Source organism: Theobroma cacao, chromosome 4, assembly GCF_000208745.1.
Source record: "Theobroma cacao cultivar B97-61/B2 chromosome 4, Criollo_cocoa_genome_V2, whole genome shotgun sequence".
In the NCBI taxonomy this organism is placed as follows: Eukaryota; Viridiplantae; Streptophyta; class Magnoliopsida; order Malvales; family Malvaceae; genus Theobroma; species Theobroma cacao.
Window position 1 is genome coordinate 20,856,688 of NC_030853.1, and position 19,948 is coordinate 20,876,635.

The 19,948-nt window shown below is 32.2% G+C and overlaps 2 protein-coding genes across 5 annotated transcripts; one reads left to right on the forward strand and one right to left on the reverse strand.

The window, feature by feature from the left end:
* Nucleotides 1,185–5,037, forward strand: LOC18601982 (protein DETOXIFICATION 8). Of its 4 annotated transcripts, none has more exons than XM_018120037.1 (7): nucleotides 1,185–1,585; nucleotides 2,663–3,207; nucleotides 3,310–3,396; nucleotides 3,518–3,574; nucleotides 3,699–3,937; nucleotides 4,026–4,231; nucleotides 4,318–5,037. In XM_018120037.1, the coding sequence occupies exons 1-7, from the start codon at nucleotides 1,349–1,351 to the stop codon at nucleotides 4,378–4,380; spliced, it is 1,434 nt and encodes a 477-aa protein (XP_017975526.1). In that variant the 5' UTR covers nucleotides 1,185–1,348; the 3' UTR covers nucleotides 4,381–5,037. The 4 variants fall into 4 exon arrangements, with proteins under 4 accessions (XP_017975526.1, XP_017975525.1, XP_017975524.1 ...); XM_018120036.1 differs by having other exon boundaries at nucleotides 2,663–2,851; nucleotides 2,939–3,207; nucleotides 4,026–5,037; XM_018120035.1 differs by having other exon boundaries at nucleotides 4,026–5,037.
* On the reverse strand, nucleotides 4,988–5,761 carry LOC108661798 (leucine-rich repeat extensin-like protein 3). The gene has a single exon (XM_018120039.1). The coding sequence runs from the start codon at nucleotides 5,620–5,622 to the stop codon at nucleotides 5,287–5,289; it is 336 nt and encodes a 111-aa protein (XP_017975528.1). The 5' UTR covers nucleotides 5,623–5,761; the 3' UTR covers nucleotides 4,988–5,286.

The following is a 19,948-nucleotide window of genomic DNA, read 5'->3' on the forward strand; positions in this document are numbered from 1 at the left end:
ATAGATCTTAACAATCACATTCACATCACATGTGAGATGTGAGATATCACAATCTCACCAGCTCAAATCCTTGATGTCCTAATTAAAGCCCAAGTCCAAGATCTTACTAAAACAATGTGAAAGTCCACATCAGACTAACACAAGCTTTGATATCATTTTTAACAATCTATGTCCAAGCACTGATTTAACAATTCAGGTCCATTACTATTAGCAACTTAAGTTTAAGCTTTTGAGAGTCACGTGATTTTGACCCGAAATGTTAGTAAGCAAGTACTTGGACTTGGATCATTACAGACTATTATTACTATTAATCTAATTTTTTGATACTTATTACTAATTAATTTAATTATCAATCAACAATTCACATTCAAAATTCAAAATTTTATATTATATGATTACTCCTAATCCCAATTTCTATTATCAAAAGTTTGGTTTCTTATTTTTATATCTCTTTGAATTATTCGATTTAGTTTATATATGTACTTTGCTTCTTTGATCTATTCTTATTTGTATTTTTGTATTTCAACAGCTTGATGAATTATTTTATTTTTTATTTTCTTATGTAAATTGTTTTACTGCATTCATATCAATAAATTTTCATCAAAATCAATTATCCTTCTAATTGTCAAAATCGTTATGACATTGTTTTTTAACACGCGTGCTTCCAACTTAACTTTTTTCACTCTATTTTATGCTGCTATTTTTATTTTAAATATAAAAAATTATTATAAAAGAAATCATTCTTCTGCATGGTATGAGTTTAAATCTAGTACTTTCATAAAATAGAGTAAAAAAAACTTATTGAAATAACAAATTCTTAATTTCAGAGTTTTTACATTGAAATTAAAAAAAAAACCCATGAAAATTTATATAAAATATTGCAAGAGCAGGAGGTTAATCAGCAAACACCCTTTAATCGAATGAAAATCTAAATTGTAAGATGAAATAGCAAAAAATGGTTATTGAATATATTATTAAATGAATTAAAATAGGAGTGGCAGGTGAAACATCAACAACCAGCATTAATTATTTAATTGCCCCTGTCGATAATTTTCTTTCTTTTTTCTTTTTTTTTTTTTTAGGTTCGTCAATCCTACATCGTTCCCAATAACTAAAGTCCAATAATTAAAGTGGGACTGATTTAACTGTTAAATACAACTTTTAAAGTTTAATATTATCTTTATTGAATGATCCTCGGACTTTGACGAGACAAATAAAAAATGACTAAAAGAATAAATAAACGAAAAGAAAACTTCACCACATATTCACGTTATTCCCGTACAATAATTAACGGAATTAGGCAAGCCCAATCAGTGCCCTCAGATAAAGACTTGTTCAAGGAAAGGAAATGGAAGAGGCATTGCTAGGTGGAAGAGAGGAAGAAAAATGGAGGGCAACGTGGAGTGCCTTTTGGGAGGAGCTAAAGATGGTGAGCTATATTGCGGTGCCGATGGTGGCGGTGATGGTGTCGCAGTACCTTTCGCAGGTCATATCGTTGATGATGGTTGGACACCTTGGGGAGCTTGCTCTTTCCGGGATTGCCATAGCTTCCTCCGTCACTAATGTCACTGGCTTCAGCTTTGTAGTAATGTTCTCTCTCTCCCTTTCTAGCTCTTTGTGTTGTTCAGTTGCAAATTTGCAGGCGTAAGCATCTTAGTCTGGATAGACGTTGAAACTGGTGAACACATATATTAATTTGTAGCAGAGTATAGTTCAAACTGTATCACGCCAGCATATTAAAGTAAAATGAAGAGCTCACGTAACATGCACAGCTCAAAAAATCAACTCTTATGAAAAGTTTTCTGTATTCTTTTCTCCCCAAGCAACCGATTAAGCAATAGATTTAGCAATTGCTCTAACTGCATTTAATTAGCCTAACTCATGAAATGGTTTGTCAAAAAAAAATGTGTTCGGCTTATTTAAGACTTGATTATTAAATTAAAGAAACCTAAACACTCTGTTAGACACCTAATTTTAAGTTCCCTGAAGATTTTGTTGAATTTTTTATCTAAGAGATTTTTATTTTATGCATAATAAGAAAGTGTCAACTTTGATTTTCTTCATTTAAAAGAAAACATGGCTCATAAATCTTCCCTAAAGATCTTATACAATTTTTATGGGCAAAGTCTTCGCCCAAAGCCTAAATCATTTGTCGAAGACTCGAGACATTTTGTTAAAGTTTGGTCCCACAGGCCATAAATAAAGGTCTTTTTCCCATTTTGGGACCTGGTTTTTAATTATGGCAAAAACGCATGGAGGCTAATAATTCCAGTGCAGGCCATAAATAAAGGTCTACTTCATTTTGGGACCTGGTTTTTAATTATGGCAAAAGTTTGGTGTTACAATTTCGCTAGTAGGTCATGGAGGCTAATAATTCCACTGCATGGTCTAGCCCATAAATTATAGGCCCAATTATTATCTCAAATTTGTTAGGACTTTTGAATAATGAAGTGTATATTTTTTATGGTACTGGCAGCTTTTTCTCCATTACTTTCATTTCATAGCACATTGGAGACAACAAAAAAAAATCTTTAAAATTTATTTAGATATTTAAAATGTTTATTTTATTACTTATTTATGCTTAATTTTTGGAATTTTTTGTATTAGCAAAGTCTTCATTCTCAATATGAAATTAGTGACATTATCTTCATGTGCCAAATAGTTTGGAATGGCTGGTGCACTGGAAACTCTATGTGGACAAGCTTATGGAGCACAACAATATCAAAAGCTTGGAACTTACACTAACTGTTCAATGGTTTCTATCATTCCAGTTTGTAATCCAATATGTTTTCTCTGGATATTCATGGACCAGCTGTTAGTATTGTTGGGTCAGGACTTTGAAGTTGCAATGGTAGCTTGCAGTTATTCAATCTGGCTTATACCTGGATTGTTTGCCTATCCATTTCTCCAGTCATTAATTCGCTATTTCCAGTGTCAGGGCTTGATCCCTCCCATGTTCTTGAGCTCTTGTGCAGCTCTATGTCTCCATATACCCGTCTGCTGGATTCTACTACACAAAACAAATCTAGGAATTATTGGGGCGCCTTTATCAACCGGATTATCTTTCTGGTTTAATGTAGTATTGCTTGGGATTTACATGAGATACTCTTCATCATGTGACAGGTCCCGTGCCCTCATCTTCAACGACATTTTCTTAAGCATCAAGGAGTTTTTTAGCTTTGCACTCCCTTCTGCTGTGATGGTTTGGTAATGTACAAATCATTTTTGGGTATTCTGCGTTTTATCGCTTTTGGGTTTTATTTTGTTTGCAGTTTCTAGTAATATTCTCTTTCATAATGGTAATTGTAGTCTTGAGTGGTGGTCATTTGAGGTACTTAAACTGCTATCAGGACTTTTACCAGATTCAGTGTTTGAGACATCAGTTCTTTCCATATGGTAAACTTCTAAACCAGTAAGTTTGTGTTTAAAAACTTAAATCTTCTGTTCAGTTTTTAATTTCTATGTAAGGGTTTCAAAAAGAAGGATGCTAATCTCTCTCGACTTTTGCTATGAGAAGCCTTACAACCACTTCATTTCACTACCTCGTACCATATGGGATTAGTGCTGCTGCAAGGTTAAATCCATAATTTTTCCTTCTATACAATTGTGCCAATATATTAGCAATAAACATGTTTTTTTACTCTAAAATGTATGATCTTTATGACTTTAATGGAATATATGCCTCAGCTACCTGACAGCACTCGGGTCTCAAATGAACTAGGAGCTGGAAATCCACAAGCAGCTAGACTATCTGTAAGTGCGGCAATGGTACTTGCAGCGATAGAGCCAATCATGGTGGCAATTACTCTCTTTTGTTGCCGCTACGTTTATGGATACTTATTTAGCAACGAAAAGGAAGTTGTCAATTATGTTAGAGAAATGATTCCGCTACTTTGCATCTGGGTTATAATGGACAGCGTACAAGCAGTACTTTCTGGTCAGTGCTTACGAATTAGATAAAAAATGTTGCTTAGCTTTTAGAGATGAAATCAGCCATATAATTCTTGCTTTTTTGTGTTAATTAGGTGTTGCCAGAGGAACTGGGTGGCAGCACATCGGAGCCTATGTGAATCTTGGTGCATATTACCTTTTAGGAGTTCCAGTAGCTGTGGTGTTGTGTTTTGCTCTAAATTTGAGAGGGAAGGGGCTTTGGATTGGAATATTGGCAGGGTCTACGGTTCAAGCATCGCTCCTTGCTCTCGTTACTGGCTTAACAAATTGGCAAAAACAGGTTTTCTGTTATAAAATGGTCGATGTAATATATGTAGAGAGTAGCTTAATTCTGCAGACAAAGCATAACTTTGTTGAAAATTGCAGGCAAGCAATGCAAGGGAGAGAATGTTGGAGGGGAGTGTCCCAGCCAACAATGAATCGGCTTGAACAAGCAGAAAACAGAGGAAAGGAAAGGCGATGATACGTAAAAAGAGAAATATGTCATTCCTAATTTTAGTTGCAACCCCAGTTTGTCTGTTGACCTTTGCCCTCAACAGATTTCAAATCTACCCTTTCAGCCATGCATGGAGTACTAAGCAAGTGAGCAATCCCAAAATCGTTTCAGTCCATTTTGAGTTTCATCATAAGAAGAGAAATCTAATAGTATAAAGTTTACTATATATTATTTCTTGCGGATGAAGTCTTGTTTCAACGACAAGACGGATACCTTAAAAATCATTTCAAGTTAGAATATTTTGATTTGTCTTTTGGCTTTGAGGAGCTTCATGGATAAGAATATTTTGATTGAGAAAACACATCACCTATGCCACTACCTTAATTGGAAGAACTTATTGCATTCCTCTAAAGTTGAAAAAACTACTAGTTGCTAGCGCCAAATGCAGCTTCCCTGAGCAATTTCCTCTAATCAATTTACTTGTAGTAAATTTTGGGTATTCAGTTTCTCATATAATTAAAAATTACAATATTCATTACCTCGATGATTTTTTTTTTTTGTTAAAAAGAAAAAAAAAATCATTGGGTTGGAAACTTTACATCCAAATACTAACCATCTCATCAGGAATCAAAATTATAATTACAAAAAAATTTAAATGGGAAGAAAATTTTAATTTATGCAACAAGCAATAGATTCATATAAAAATTTATGACACTTCTAAAAACAAGAGAAATCACACACAGAGCAGGGGGAATAGGGAAGGAAAAGCGACATAACCTCCAAGTGCTTCAAAGAGAGACAATAAAGTTCCTTATTTTCCTCGACTGGCAGCTTTGCTTGTGGGCTGTAGTGCTGGTATATAAACTCCAAAGGCAATTACCTGTAACATCTTAAGTACACTAGTATGGTGGAGGAGGGCCATTCCAAGGCGGAGGTGGTCTATATGAATCAAAATATGGTGGTGGAGGGGGTCCAGGAGGGCCGGGAGGTGGTGGAAAAGCATGAGGAGGCGGTGGTGGTGGTGGACCAGCTGGTGGATGATGGTGATGTGGTGGTGGAGGAGGTGGCGCATAGTACTCAGGACGAGGTGGCGGAGGTGGTGGCGGTGCACCATACACGTGTGGTGGTGGTGGTGGTGGTGCAAAAGGGTCCCATGGGGGAGGTGGTGGTGCAAAAGGGTCTTGTGGAGGCGGCGGCGGTGCAGAAGGGTGTGGTGGGTGCCTACGGAATGCCATTGTTGTGATAGAAAAACCTATTCATCCACTAAATGCTGATGTTAGTCAGGATCTGGATTGGATTTGCTCATATAGAATGGAATTGAAGGACTTGAAAAGGAAGTTTCCAGATGTAATTAATTCATTTGAGACTGTTAGTTGGATTACTGGCAGATTAAACGTGTGCACATTTTTCTTTTCCAGGAAAGAATTCCATTGCTCAATAATATCAATTTTCTTTTACAGGTGTGGAGCTCTCAATTTTTTGCTTGTCTTTGTCAAGGTTAGGTGGTATGAGCATTTTCTACTGGTAAGGCTCACAATAGCCACGTATCGAATTATAAAATTATTTCTCAAACCAAAAAAATAATTTAAATATTTCGATTGAAAATTCAACTAAATGTGAGCAGAAAGATATCTAATGACTAGCCGTTTCACGCAGCTTATGCGTAGGTTTTTTCTTTCCTTATTTTTTTAAGCTAAAAGTTGGGTCATATACGAATTTTGAAAAACAATTTTTATTAAATTAGAAATTCATTTTTGGAAGTTAGAAATTGAAATTTAAATTAACTATAGTTTTCAAAAGAGTTATAAATAAATTCGTAGATAAATTCAATAAAAAATTTTAATTAACGATATAAATATTTTTTTTGAAAGTTAATTAATGATATAAATATTGAATTTATCTTATTTTTAGATTTTAAACAAAATACACATGTTGTTTAAACATATAATGTGCTTTATTTTTAACAAGTTATTTACTTTAAAGTAATTATTCTATTATTCCCAGTAAAACTTCAAGTGTTGAATTGTCTTAAGACAACATGATATAGTCGATTGATAGTCAATTTCAATTTAACATCATTTAACATCCTTGAAATTAAATTCATTTCCCAGTTATTCTAAAAAAAAAATATAATTTTTTTTAAAAAGTAAAGTACACCAATGACGTTTCAAATTTATTTGTTGAACAAATCCAACAACAACGCACGAGTACTTAATTATAAAAAACATTATGTAATATATCATCAATAGAATTTAAAAATTTCATCGAATATTTTAGAAGATTGTCATATACTTGCACCCGATCATTTGACTCGTTAATTGGTGCATTATCCTTTCCCTAAAGAATAGAGTTCAAATCTCTTTCCCTAATTATAAAAAAAAATTATCATATACTTCATTAAAATATATTTAAAAATTTTAATTAATTAATATAATAAATAAAAAGCCATGAAATAATTTTCTTACAATATATATAATAAGTTCTTAATTATAATTTATAATAAAGCTCAAACACTTGAAAGTAATATTTATGGATTTTTGATGAAATAAGATGCGAACCACGGTTGGCATAATAATAATATGAAATTGATGATAATTATGAATAATGAGAATCTCCGTATGCATTTATCAATGTACTTTGTATATTGGTCGAAACTATATGAATTAATTAGTTATGATTATTTGTAGTGTGCTATTATATCTGTCAATAGTAGGATGCTGGCTAAATTTTCTCAACAAATGTTTCTGTATCTGTTCAAGAATTTGAACATATATTTGTATACCAACAAGAAAATACATGAGATTGATTCAGAAATAAGCCAAAACGATAGCTAAATTATTATGAGCTATAATGACTGATTGAAGCATAGGAAAATAAAGAATAGCACTGCCATGCCAAGTTATAAAAAAATAAAAATTGCACAAGAATTTGCTCATGATGCACTAAAGATTATTATGACTGCAGTGTCATTCTTACAATAATGTAAAATGAAGCCATCATCTATCATTGAGCATAACAATATATTCATTTATTTGTTGATACAATACTAATTCTATGAGAATCTATTCAAATTGGTATGCTCTAAGCTAGTAAGGGGGCTGCGGAGGATGATGAGGCCCTGGGGCAGGAGGTGGAGGAGGTCCTGGTGGACCTGGAGGAGGTGGCGTGTGCTCAAACAAAGGAGGTGGTGGACGGTGTGGATTGAACGGAGGTGGTGCAAAAGGATTAGGTGGAGGTGGTGGAGGGTGAGAAAATGCGGGTGGCGGCGGTCCAGGTGGCCCGGGTGGTGGTGCAAAGGGGTCTGGTGGAGGTGGTGGGGGATGCCTGTGGTGAGTCATGCTCGTGAGGAAGTAGTTGAGTAAATGAATGTTTGTGGCTTGGGGCTGGACTTGTTTATATAGATATTATAGAAGGATGTAGAAACCAGAAATATAGTGTATATGACTAGTAGTTGAATCGTGAAACTAAGAATATCGGTTCAATTACAAGTTGCAAAAACAGGCAAAATATGGAAAAACTGTGGTTCAAAATCATTTAATGCTTGTCCCATAAGGAATTTGATAAAAACAGAGACGTCAGAAATCTATCCAGGTGCGATTAACATTGACTCGTGATGATTTCATGGCAAGTCATATTTGATGAAACTATTCGACCTACCAAAAGTCCAAAACCGTGGTCATTTTCGATTGAACTGAAGACTCAACTGCCAATGGGAGATCCAACTTAGTCCAATTTCTTAGCCACGAAGGGTTGAGATTGGAGACCTTATTACACTATATATATTGTCATAATTTTTTTAACAAAAAAATAAAAAAAGAAGAAGAAAGAAAGGCAAGAGGCATTTTCATATTAAAGTACATAAACAGTAAAGTTCCCAACAAAATGAAAATGTGGCAGGAGAGATATGTCATGGCCCAATCGGTTTGGGCTTACAATCCAACTATCCAAGGTTGTGGGTCGTATCTCTTTGCAGTCAAGCATTTTCAAAGAGAGGCTTTCTTTTTCTATTTCGTCCAATCCAACGCTTCAATTTATTTTTATCTTTAAAAAGCTATTCTTCATAGAGAGTCTAATTACCATCGGAAATCCTGTTTTAATTAGCGAAGAGATCAAAGCATTTAACCGAATAATTTCCTTTTTAATTTAACTAATAATTAATTATTGTGTCAAAAAGTTTCTTTGTATGTTAATAATAGAAAGAAAATAATTAAAGAAATTTAAATCATTAAATCCTTGTAAATAATTAATTATGCATTTAATTTTCTCTAAAGATTATTCTCCTAGACCTCTTTTAGTTAGCAGTTAGGCTTTGAATTTTTCTTTTTTTACATTGAGACTTCAACTTTCTATTCAATTCTTTCTACATCTAATATGAATTATAAAATTTGAAATTGATTTTTTTATTAATTAAAAGAAATTTATACAATATTATTTCTAATTATATTATAATAGTATTTCAATCTAGTGTTATTATATACTATTTTACTTTTATTTCATTTTTTTGGATAAATCATTGATTATATATATATATATCCATAATATAAATTATTCCAAAGACGGAAAAGCAACAACAAATCCAATATTACAACTATTGGAATATATGTTAGATTATATGATGGAAATAAGAATAAGAATAACAATATTACTATTTGTTATGCAAGTGCACGGCATTCATAATTATAGCTACTCAGACATGCTACATTAAGTGAGGGGATGAAAGGTGATGACAGAAGAATAGAGAGCACAAAGGAGTGAAATGCAGGCTCCATGCATCTCATCATCTGTGCTCTCTATCTTCTGTCAACAACATCACCAGTTCCTCCTCATCTATAGTCACAAAAAGAATCAGTTAAAAGTAATTGTAGAGATAGACAGATAGGAGGGAGATACTTGGAGACTCTGGCTACCTCTGATCTCTTCAATGGAGAGAAAGTAGAATACTACTGTTGATACTTTTCTGGAGGGAGGTAGAAAGAAGAGTTGTGCTTTTGAGAGCTATGGATGACCTAAGATGATTTCTACATCCCTATTTATAGTGAAACTCTACCTCCTTTCTCCCTCACTATTACTTGGTTTTGATGTCACACGAGACTCCTTTGAATAATATTTGTACATGTCAGCATTAGTCTTGCAAATCATTTTAGGATCAGATGGCATATACTTCATTCTTGTTTGCGATAACACAAGACTTGGATAGATACATATACCATAGAAATAAGGGATAAACATGTCTTATAGATCAATGTAAAAGTTAAAAGAGGGAGAGAGAGAGAGAGGAGGAGGAGAAGGAATAGACAACACATTGTAACCGACAACAATTAGTTGCAAGTAAGGAGACTCTCTTGTTTTCAAGGGTCAGTAAACATACATATGCTCCTTAAACCTAATCAATGCGTAATTTATCTCACCTATTAGGGAGGGGGGAATCTAACATATATAGAAAGAAGACTGTAATTAATTCGAAATTGATGGCTCGGCGGTTTCTATGATTAATTTCTTTAATTTAGAAGGGGATTACTGGTGGTGATCTCTAGACTTAATACTAGGCCATCATGCCAATTTTTTCGGCAACAAAACGCATATCATGCATATTACAACTGATGGATTATTTGTACATAGATATAAATTCAATGGGAGTGGATTACACTTTGTCAACTCATCAACAATTTATAAAATGATTTTTAATATTAATAGTTAATTAGTATTAACTATATCATGTCAGTTTAAGTTTTTTAAATTATTTTATATATTCAATCAAATCTCTTAAGGTTACAATTAGAGAAAAATGTTATATAAGTTGTTCATTTTATTATTCAACATCAATTAAATTTTGAATTTGTTAGATACAGAATGTCTATCCTAAATTAATATGGGTGATGATGTGATAAGTTATATTTTATATTAATATAGATTATATACGTGGTGGATGTATGTTTGTAAAATTTTGCATAAAAAAGAAGTTACAAAAGAAAAAAAAGTGGGTGTATCTACTTGTACAGTTAAACTTTTGTAAATTTGTGACTACCAACCAATGTCACGCTGAAAACTAGTGGAAATTAACTTCAATTCACATGGACAAATGCTGAGAAGAAAACTAAATGGCATGACATCCGTAGTTGGTGAGCCAAGAACTGAACACGAAATACACATTGGGTGACACTAGAAAGAGAGATGGAGTGGGGTAGGGTGGGGTGCGTGAGGGATTTGGCGTGCATGCAAGTTGAGAAGAAAGCAGAGAACGGGATAGATAGCCTTGAGCATCCCCGTCGCAATATTAAAGCCTTATCCTGCTAACTCTCATCTGTCGCCTTTTGACAAGTATAAACTGGGGCGGTGGGCATTCATCATTCCACATGGCATTACCCCCTCCACCCTCTCTTCTTCTTTTCTCTAAATATTCGATTCTCACAACCAAACCAACACATGCTTGCCCCCGCATCGACTCATCCAGATCCAAGCATTTACTTTGTATTCGGTAATTAACTCACTTCATGGATCTATTTTACTTTTTCTTATCTACAGTGTTTGTAGACATTTGATAAGTTTAATTACTTAAAATATTTTTTATTTAATACACTAATTTCATCAAATTCAAAAATAAATATACATCAATTATAATTTTTTTTATAAGTACCTTAGTTGGTACCTATACGCACTTGTTGACATTTTCTATCTTTTTAACAAAGAATAATTACAACTTATGCTACTCAATCAAAATTTGAATGTAAAAAATAATTTAAGAAGGTTAGTGTTTGTTGGCGGAAAAATGAAGAGTGACATTAACTTACAATTCGGTAGATTGATGGAAAAAGTTATTAACAGTTATTTCTATTGAATAATAATTTCTCTAGTGAAGTGGTGAAAACATATGAGGTTATTGTGATAGGAATAAAGGAAGTGTTACAAATAAGTAAAAGATATAATGGAGGCGACGGAGAAAAAGATTGGAACTATCCCTAAAGTATTTAGGGCATGCTTGGTTGGAGAAAATGGAATAGCCATTCCTCCCCTATTCTCATTTTTAAGATAAAGCTGCATTTGGTTCAATGGAATAGCTATTCTTCAGAATAATCATTCCAAAAGAAGCCTGAATAGCCATTACTAAAGCCCCCTTAGTAATAGCTATTTCAAATTGTTAGGAATAAAAAAAAATTGATTAGACAAATATACCTTTTTATAATTTTAAAAATTACCTTATAAAAAAAATACTAAACCTATTTTTTCTCTCTCGTCCTCACTTCTTCTCTCTCTAAAGCACAAAAGACACAAAATTTTTTACTTCATTTTCAAAAAAAAGAAAATAAAAATATTTAAATATTATTTAATATATTAATATTGTTTCACTATAATAAATATTATAAAGCATATTATTTAATATTATTATTTGAATATAATAANTTATAAATATTAGTATTTTTTAATATTATTATTTGAATATAATAAATGTAATAAATAATATTATTTAGTATTATTTGAATTTAATGAAGAATATATTTTATCTTTAATATTAAATATTATTTAATAAAAGGTTTAATTATCTTATAATACAAAATATTATTAAATTATAATAAAAATATGTTTATATTTTGGTGAATATATTATTTAATTATAGTAAAAGTTATTTTGATTTGTTGCTCAGAATATTTTTATCTTTGAATAAAATAAATTTTTTAATTTGAATAAAGAGTATTTATTTCTCATCATTGTCTTTTTGTCTTTTAATTAAAAAATCTTAAAATTTTAATAAAATGTATTTTTATCATTTACCCATTATTCCTTAACCATTCTTAAAATTATTCCTGCCAACCAAATAATAGAATAAGTAATAATAGCAATTTCTATCCTATTTCATTCCCATGAACCAATCTACATAATAACTATTCTTCCTCTATTCTATTCTTTTGGAATGACTATTATATTTTCATTCTATTCTTTCCAGTGAACCAAGCATACTTAGTGTTATAACAAGTAAAAGAGAATAGGTGAGAAGTAGAATAAGGGCTGAGAATAAGTGACGGAAGAGTACTGTATTATCAAAGCACTAGAGTAAGACTGAGAATAGTATAAGGAAGGACTAAAGAGAAGAGAATTAGAAAGAGAAACTAAGAGTGAAAATATGTTTGCACTAGCTCTAGAAATTTTCTTTCAAAATGAATTGTCAAAGTTTTATATATATAAAGCCACCAGAGGAAATAGTTACTCAAAAAAAAGCTTTAATGCACTTAATGAGTAACAATATTAAGAAGAGCTTTAATGAATATAATGAGTAATAGTTACTGTAACTCATACTGTGGTCATTTAAGTAATAGTCTTATTATACATAATGAGATAAAGTATGGTAGCCCGATTAATATTGTGAGATAAAGCATGATAGCCCAAGCCAATTAATTTTGTGAGATAAATAATGATAGCCTAATTAATATTATACATAATAGTCTAATTGAGTTATTGGTTTGGCGGGTGTGTAGGCCTTGACCCAATAAGCCTTTAATGGTGAGGTTTTTACTATGTGTATATCTGGCTAGGTCCTTTCTTCCTTTTCTAACGTACAGTATTTGTCCATTGAAAGTTGTCGTAAATAAAAGAAAAGTGTGAAAAGGAAGGTTTAGTAGAACTAGAAATTCTCTACTTTTCCGGTTGCGAGCAATGGCTACCTTTATGACCAAAATAGCTACATAATAAATAATTGATGCTTTTAGTGTTGTAATATTTACACATGGATTTAGGGATTCAACTTATATGTACACCTTAGGCAGTATTATGCTAATATCTTGTGTAATGTGTTATGTTAATATCTTGCGTAATAATCGATTGATTTCCTAATAATATATATATTTTCCATGCCATTCAAAAAGAATAATATATTCTCCAATCATAAGATAAAATAAGATTTTAAGATAAAAGTTAATATTTTTCATAGAAACCTTGATTCTCTGATCTCTATAAATACAAAGTTATGAATTTTTTTTTTTCATTCAAACTAAAGCAATTTTTGGGATTTAAAGTAACACGAAGTTCATAGCAAAGTAGTAAGTTTTTCTTCTTCTTCTCTTTTCTTATTTGACAAGATTATAAGAAAATTTTAAATTGTTTTCTTTTGATCCAAAATCGTAAGGACCTAAATCCTCTTGCTTTTTTCTTTTTTATATTTCTGATTTGTTTTTCCTCCCTAGTGTCAAAGTACAAAGTGTTAGTAGTGCTTCTAGCATTAATATAGCACGTACTGTGCAAAGTGGTGCAAAAGTCAAATTCCATGACTTTCTAGTTTCATTGCAGGATGTGGAATATTTAAAGGGTATTTATAGTATTGAGAGGAATTTTGGAGTTATTGCATTTTTAAGAACATAGATGTCATTCTTTCATGATGGAGACTTTAGGTAAAGTTTTAGTGATTGCTCATATTCCATGAATGAGTTCCTCATAAGAGGAGTTGAAATTTATGTTACAATTAAAAAAGATGTTCGTAATGTTGGATCCAGATTCGAGTGCCTCAGTGGTTGCATGTCTAAAGCCAAATTTCTTTTAGAAGTTGAGGTTGACAAGTCTCTGTTGGAAGCTGAGCTAAATGATATTGTAGCAAAGATGGCTTCACTAAGAAACCGTGAGGTCGAAGTGCAAGGGAAATTAGATGCTTTTGTCAATTTTAAGAATAGTGACTCTTCTGTATGAGATTAGTAGTTGGCTAGGTTTCTGATGTGGCTTTAATTTTTTTTTTTTGTCTATCTTGTAAGCTCACTTGAGCTAGCATTTCGTTATTAATATATCATATCTCAATTTTTTTTTTTTTACAATAATATTGTTATATGCATGTTGCATACTTTTTACACTTCACATTGTTGTATACGGTCAAAGAAGAACTCATAACTTTACATAGGGAGTTTATCTCTAAACTTTATGTGAGGAGATTGACTCTACCCTTAAATAAGCATTACAACTGTGGCCTACTCTAGCTGAAGTATGAATGATTAAGCTGTGGTTAAAATATGAATAGTGAAACACAACTAATATAAAAGTGATAAAGTTGGGATTGGAATGATTTTTTTTTTATTTTTTATTTTTGAAATATACAAGATAATGAAAAATCAAATCATGTACTTGGCATATAAGAGAAAATTGAAGTAAAAATCTCATACACAATACTTCTTTATGTATTTATACCTTTTCCCTCTTATATTGTTCTCTTGTACATTTTTACATGGATCCTGTCCTTCTTTCCTTCTAATAAATCAACTTTATTAAAATTTATTTTTTGAGTTTAAGAGAGTAGTTAGTTTGATATTTGATCATTAGTGTTTAATTTTATATTACGACTCAAAAGCCTTCTCAATTTTTAACTCCCTTCAAGGAGGCATAACACTCTTTTGGTCAAACTTTTATTGTTAAAATCCTTTTAACCTGGTAATAAAACCTGATCAACCTATGTTTCAGTCCCAACTACTAATATTTTCACAAGGGTAAGTAGTCAGAGTTTTTCCCATAAATTTGGCACGTAAAATCAGAGGTTATTAATTGAGTGTTCTTTTTGTTTGGTGCTGTCTTATACAAGGTGATTGAGGCAATCAATTTCATTGAAAAAATTCTATCGTTCTTTGTGGTAAATTGCATGACATTAGCATTATGGTGGGGATGGAGTAGAAGATGCTAAAACGAAGATCATTCACTAGTGGTCAAAGAACAAATCTATAATTAACTTTTGCTACCTTGAGCACTGTCTCCCTATCTGATTGCAATAAAGATGCCGCCCAATTTAATTTATGGCTTTATCCCTTCCATAAGCACGGCATATTTCTCGAGATGATTGGATTTTTATAGTACATTTCTATAGAAGATTGTGCTTTCCCTATTTGGTTATTAAGCCAAAACCTGCCCTATTTGGTTAACCCAAAACCCCCCCTTAAGAATATCCAAGAACTCGAGTTACACAGTTAAGGGAGGAGTGATATCTTTCCTACTTCATAAATCTTATCTTCTTCATTCTCAAACTTTGGATATATGGACCTCCCAAGTTTCAAGTTTTAACTATTAAGATATTATCTTGAAACCTCAAAATGCATATCTAAATATTCTATCAAAATCAAGCTTAAGAAAACTAAATTGAAGTTTCTTGACTTATTTCAAAATTTTATTTCTATCCTCAACCTTTTCACTACAATATAAGACAGAATGCCATGAATGATTTGCCTTCTTGTATACAAATGTCGATTATTATATGAGTAAAAAAGTAAGACTCACGTATTAATAAATGTGATTGATTTACTTAAAAAAATTATACGTGAAATTAAATAAGGCAATTCTACTAGATATATATTATGATACTTTATGTGTACCAACAATATTCTGTTGTCAATCCAACATCGAAAAAGAAAGGGATCTTACAAGTGCACTGGAAAATGTGATTCCTATACCATTTCAGCACAAAAAAGTTCTCAATAAGGTCAGTTCATAAAGCATTAGTTGCTGCCTTTTCTTGACACTACCACTCTCTCTGCTACTTCTGTTGGTCTAGAATTAGAATCACCATATGCAAGCAATTGCATGGAGTTAGAGAGATTGAATTGTTCCCAAAGTTTCTGCCTGATTGGCTGGAGGATTTGACAAACTAGCTATAATGGAGAATTCTCCAGAGAGGGGGTTGGGAAAGAATCATTTTCAGCATTGATTGGTCTATCTTTGTTCCTATCCTTTCTTCTATAATTTAAGCCCTTGGCATAGCCTCATTTTTTGACCCCTTTTCGGTATGAGTCCCCCAAGCACTTTGCTATCCCTAGTCTTTTACCTTTCCCTCAATGGAGGGACCTCCTCTCCATTAAAATCATTCAGCGTTTCTTTTTTCGAATCTAAGGGAGATTACGACGGAGAGAAAAAGAATCAACTACTCATCCATCTATGACGTAAACGTCAACTGTATGTAACCACATTTAGTCAAATAATTGATGGTTAATTATTTTGGTTCAAAAAATTCCAAGGCAATGCAGCTTTTCCTCCTTTAGTACTTTTTCTTTTCTCCCTTCGTGTATAATCTACCCACATGTACATGTATGGCTACCCATGATCCAATTGCCGGAGAATTTATATGTCTTGCTGGATGAAGTTGTGATATATATTCTTCACATGGCCAAGTTGTTGATAACTTAAAGACATTCATCACAATAATGTGGGAGATTTTTGATCAAATTGATTGACTTTATATTCTTCTCACTAGCTAGTTATACATATTGAAACGAAAGAAATGAGCGAAAATAATCCTCTACAATAAAACTGATGTGTGATTTACTTTACAAGAATACCTCAAATTTAATTTATGTATGGTCAGTTTATTAATTAAATTATTGAACAAACACAATATTGAGTTCTCAATTAATTCTCAAATAAGTTTTGGTTCAAATGGTTCTATGAGATTAATGCAAGATATAAATGCTGCATCCACATATGGAGAGATAGAAAAATCTTCACTATTTGTTTGTTTAAATCATGTCCAAATTAATAGGAGCAGGATTTAGGATGGAACGTTGTCGGCCTCAACTAAGTTAGAACTAATCATGCTTTTACATGGAGTAGTGTGGTATCAGTGTCAAATATTATTCAAGCCCAAACCTCATGCGTAAGGAATCAAATTACAAATCTATACCTTCACATCAATCGAACCCCATTATCCCAAATTAACCCCAAACCCTGTCTGAATATGAGAAATTGTTTTTGCTTTTATTGTTATTTATGCTATCTTTTCTTTCAATAAAACAAAAATATTCATTTTGATTTTATTAATATGTATAAAATGAAGAACATTTGTAACCGTATGTATCAAAAGAAATTCCATTGATCAATTAGTATAGTGTCTCATTTGTAACCATTTTGATTCTTTCTCACAACTGGGCTGAGTTCTGAGTCAGGATTATTATTCTAGTTACTGTTTATTGGGCTCATGGGTTTAGTCCATTTAAATTTTTTTTTTCCTTTGGGTGCGTTGCTTACTAAGTTGGGTAAATTCTTTGGGACCCAATTTGGGCTTGTTTTGTCTGTAGTAACGCATCATTTCCGATCAGAACTGGATTCTTTACCATATTTACCAAGTGAAAACAAAGCAAATGAGTGTGTGTTTAATTTATGTATATAACTAGTCTGTTACCCATGTGATGCATTCAGATGGTAAAATTTTTTTTAATTGAGTTAAAAATACTTTATGAAATAAATATATAATAGTAATTATATTATCATATATAATTGTTGATATAAATTGATATGTACAAAATATATAATTGTTGTTATTGTAGCTATCATTGTGGTATTTGTGGTGGTACTTTCATAAAAAATACACCTATAAATAACCTCATGACAAAACACAACTTTAAATAAAATCTCTAATGTGAGTTGATTTAGTGATCTAAGCTATATAATTAGTTATGTGCTTGTTTGCTGATGATGAAGCAAAAGAGTATAATTGTACAAACTATATTACTTCTATTTTACTATTTATTTTTCTTTTAACTTTTTTCTTTTGTTTATGTTCATAAATTTTAAATGATAAAATAGACTTGAAATGAGGTATTCTAATAATGTCAAATTTTATGTATGTTTAAGAGCAAATATATTTTTTAACTATTGAATGAAGTAAAAAACTTTAAAAACATTCATTTTTTAAAATTTATGAGATTCGTATACTTTTATACGGCTATCATAAAAAAAATACTCACATGTAAGTAAGTAAGCTCATATTTTAAATTTAGTTGATTTTTATTTATTTGATTGTCAGGAAATTTTTTATATTATTAATAAATTTGTGAAATGAGATTGACAGAGCAACTAGTCTTGTCAAATAGTTATATCAGTATAAAGGCCATTTCATCTAGAAGTGAATAATTGACTTTTGGATTTGAGCTTTTATTTCAATCTTTAAAATCTTACAATTTCGAACATGTTAATAATTGTAATAAACTTTAGATAGATGTGGTTGTAGTTAGATTTAAATTGGATGGAGAAAAAGACAAAAAGGAAAAGTTGAATTGAAACAACATGAGATTGTAATTGACGTGGTAGGGGAGCATGAAGATGACGCGCAAGGGAGAGGAGTGGCAATGATCAATGGCGTTATCTTTACTCCCTTTCCTCATAATAAAATTGGTTAGACAGATTTACTTAGATGGAGTCAAGTGTCAAGTAAGGAAGCCTTTGGGGCTTCCTTTAAATATAGTTATAGATGTCTAAAATTTGATGATTTCACACATCTAGTGTTAATAATAACATTTATCAAATGGAATTCATAGGATTATTGACAGTCCACATATAAACTTGTGAGGGCAATTGCTCTTATTGGGAAATTTGAAAAGCATTCAAATTGGAATCTTAAAGTAGTAATTGATCAGTATTTATAGAAGACTTAGACAAAGCTCTAATGGCAGTTTTATTAACAATTGTATCATTCTTTCAACTATACAATAAAGATAGAAGGAAGCACATTGATTAATTGAACGACCAGGCTTTTGACTCAGGGGTTCCTTTTGTTGCAACCACCTGGGGGACTCTGGGTAAGTTATGGGGTAGGCTAGTTTCGTATGGCTTCTCCATAGCTATGTTAGATTGCTAGAGAGGTGTTGACTTGGAAGGTCGTGTACAGTTTTTGACCCTGCTCACCTAATTTGCTAAGAGGGTGGTGGGATTTGCTTTTGTTTGGCTTTTGGAAAGGTATAGGAAGGGCTCTGTTGTTATTTCAAGGAAGGGTACTGTAGGATGTGTGTGTTGGTGTTCTCTTTGTTTTCAGCCTGTGGGGATTAGTAATGTTGATGATTAAGGTCTGTTACCCTCAAATAGGAGAGTAACAGACTTTAATCAAGTATGTACTTCTTCCAGGTGAACCTTTGGTACCCTCTGTTTTGAAATGAAACAACAATTTAAAAAAAAAAAAAAAATTGAACGACAAGGGGAATGGATATATATATAAAACAATTCTACCATTAGAGAGTTGTCATCCCTAATGGATTGTCTTAACAGCTTAAATCTTAGGCATCATCATCATCATCATTGCTTTCTCTGTGAAAGGAGTTTTCTCTTTTTCTTTTTCTTTTATTTGAACAAGTTCTGTAAAGGAGTTGGTATGGATGGACTTGTGCAATCAACTCAAACATAACCAAAAACTTAACACACAAAAAAGAACAAAATGGCTCAACATTAATTGGGCATTTTATTCTTCACTTTTCCTTTGGATCCCTTAAAAACAATAAGCAGCCCGGATTTTGTATACTAACACAACAGATGAGATGAACAACAGCTCCAAAATAATAATTATAACAGAACCAACAATGTGATGAAATTAAAGACTCCCACAAAAAGAAGAATTGCAAAGAGATACCTTGCTCCATAGATAAAGAAACTTGGGAGAGATGTAAGGGAAAGGGGGAAGCCTCTGGAAATCACCGGAACGGGCCGCCTTTGGAAGAATTACTGCCTAAAACGATGAAAACTGAGCTTTGATCCTTCATCCCAAAGAGCCCATTCCTATAATTTCCAGTAGCTCCAATCTCCCTTCCCCCTCTTCTCTGAGCTACTAATTTCTTCCCACCCCCCCCC

Excerpts from the sequence above, each read along its gene's own strand:
- LOC18601982 (XM_018120035.1), top strand. The coding sequence starts at position 1,349 with ATGGAAGAGGCATTGCTAGGTGGAAGAGAGGAAGAAAAATGGAGGGCA. Across the intron at positions 1,586-2,662 it reads TCACTGGCTTCAGCTTTGTA|TTTGGAATGGCTGGTGCACT; the intron begins GTAATGTTCTCT and ends TGTGCCAAATAG. Across the intron at positions 3,938-4,025 it reads CGTACAAGCAGTACTTTCTG|GTGTTGCCAGAGGAACTGGG; the intron begins GTCAGTGCTTAC and ends TGTGTTAATTAG.
- LOC108661798 (XM_018120039.1), bottom strand. The coding sequence starts at position 5,622 with ATGGCATTCCGTAGGCACCCACCACACCCTTCTGCACCGCCGCCGCCT.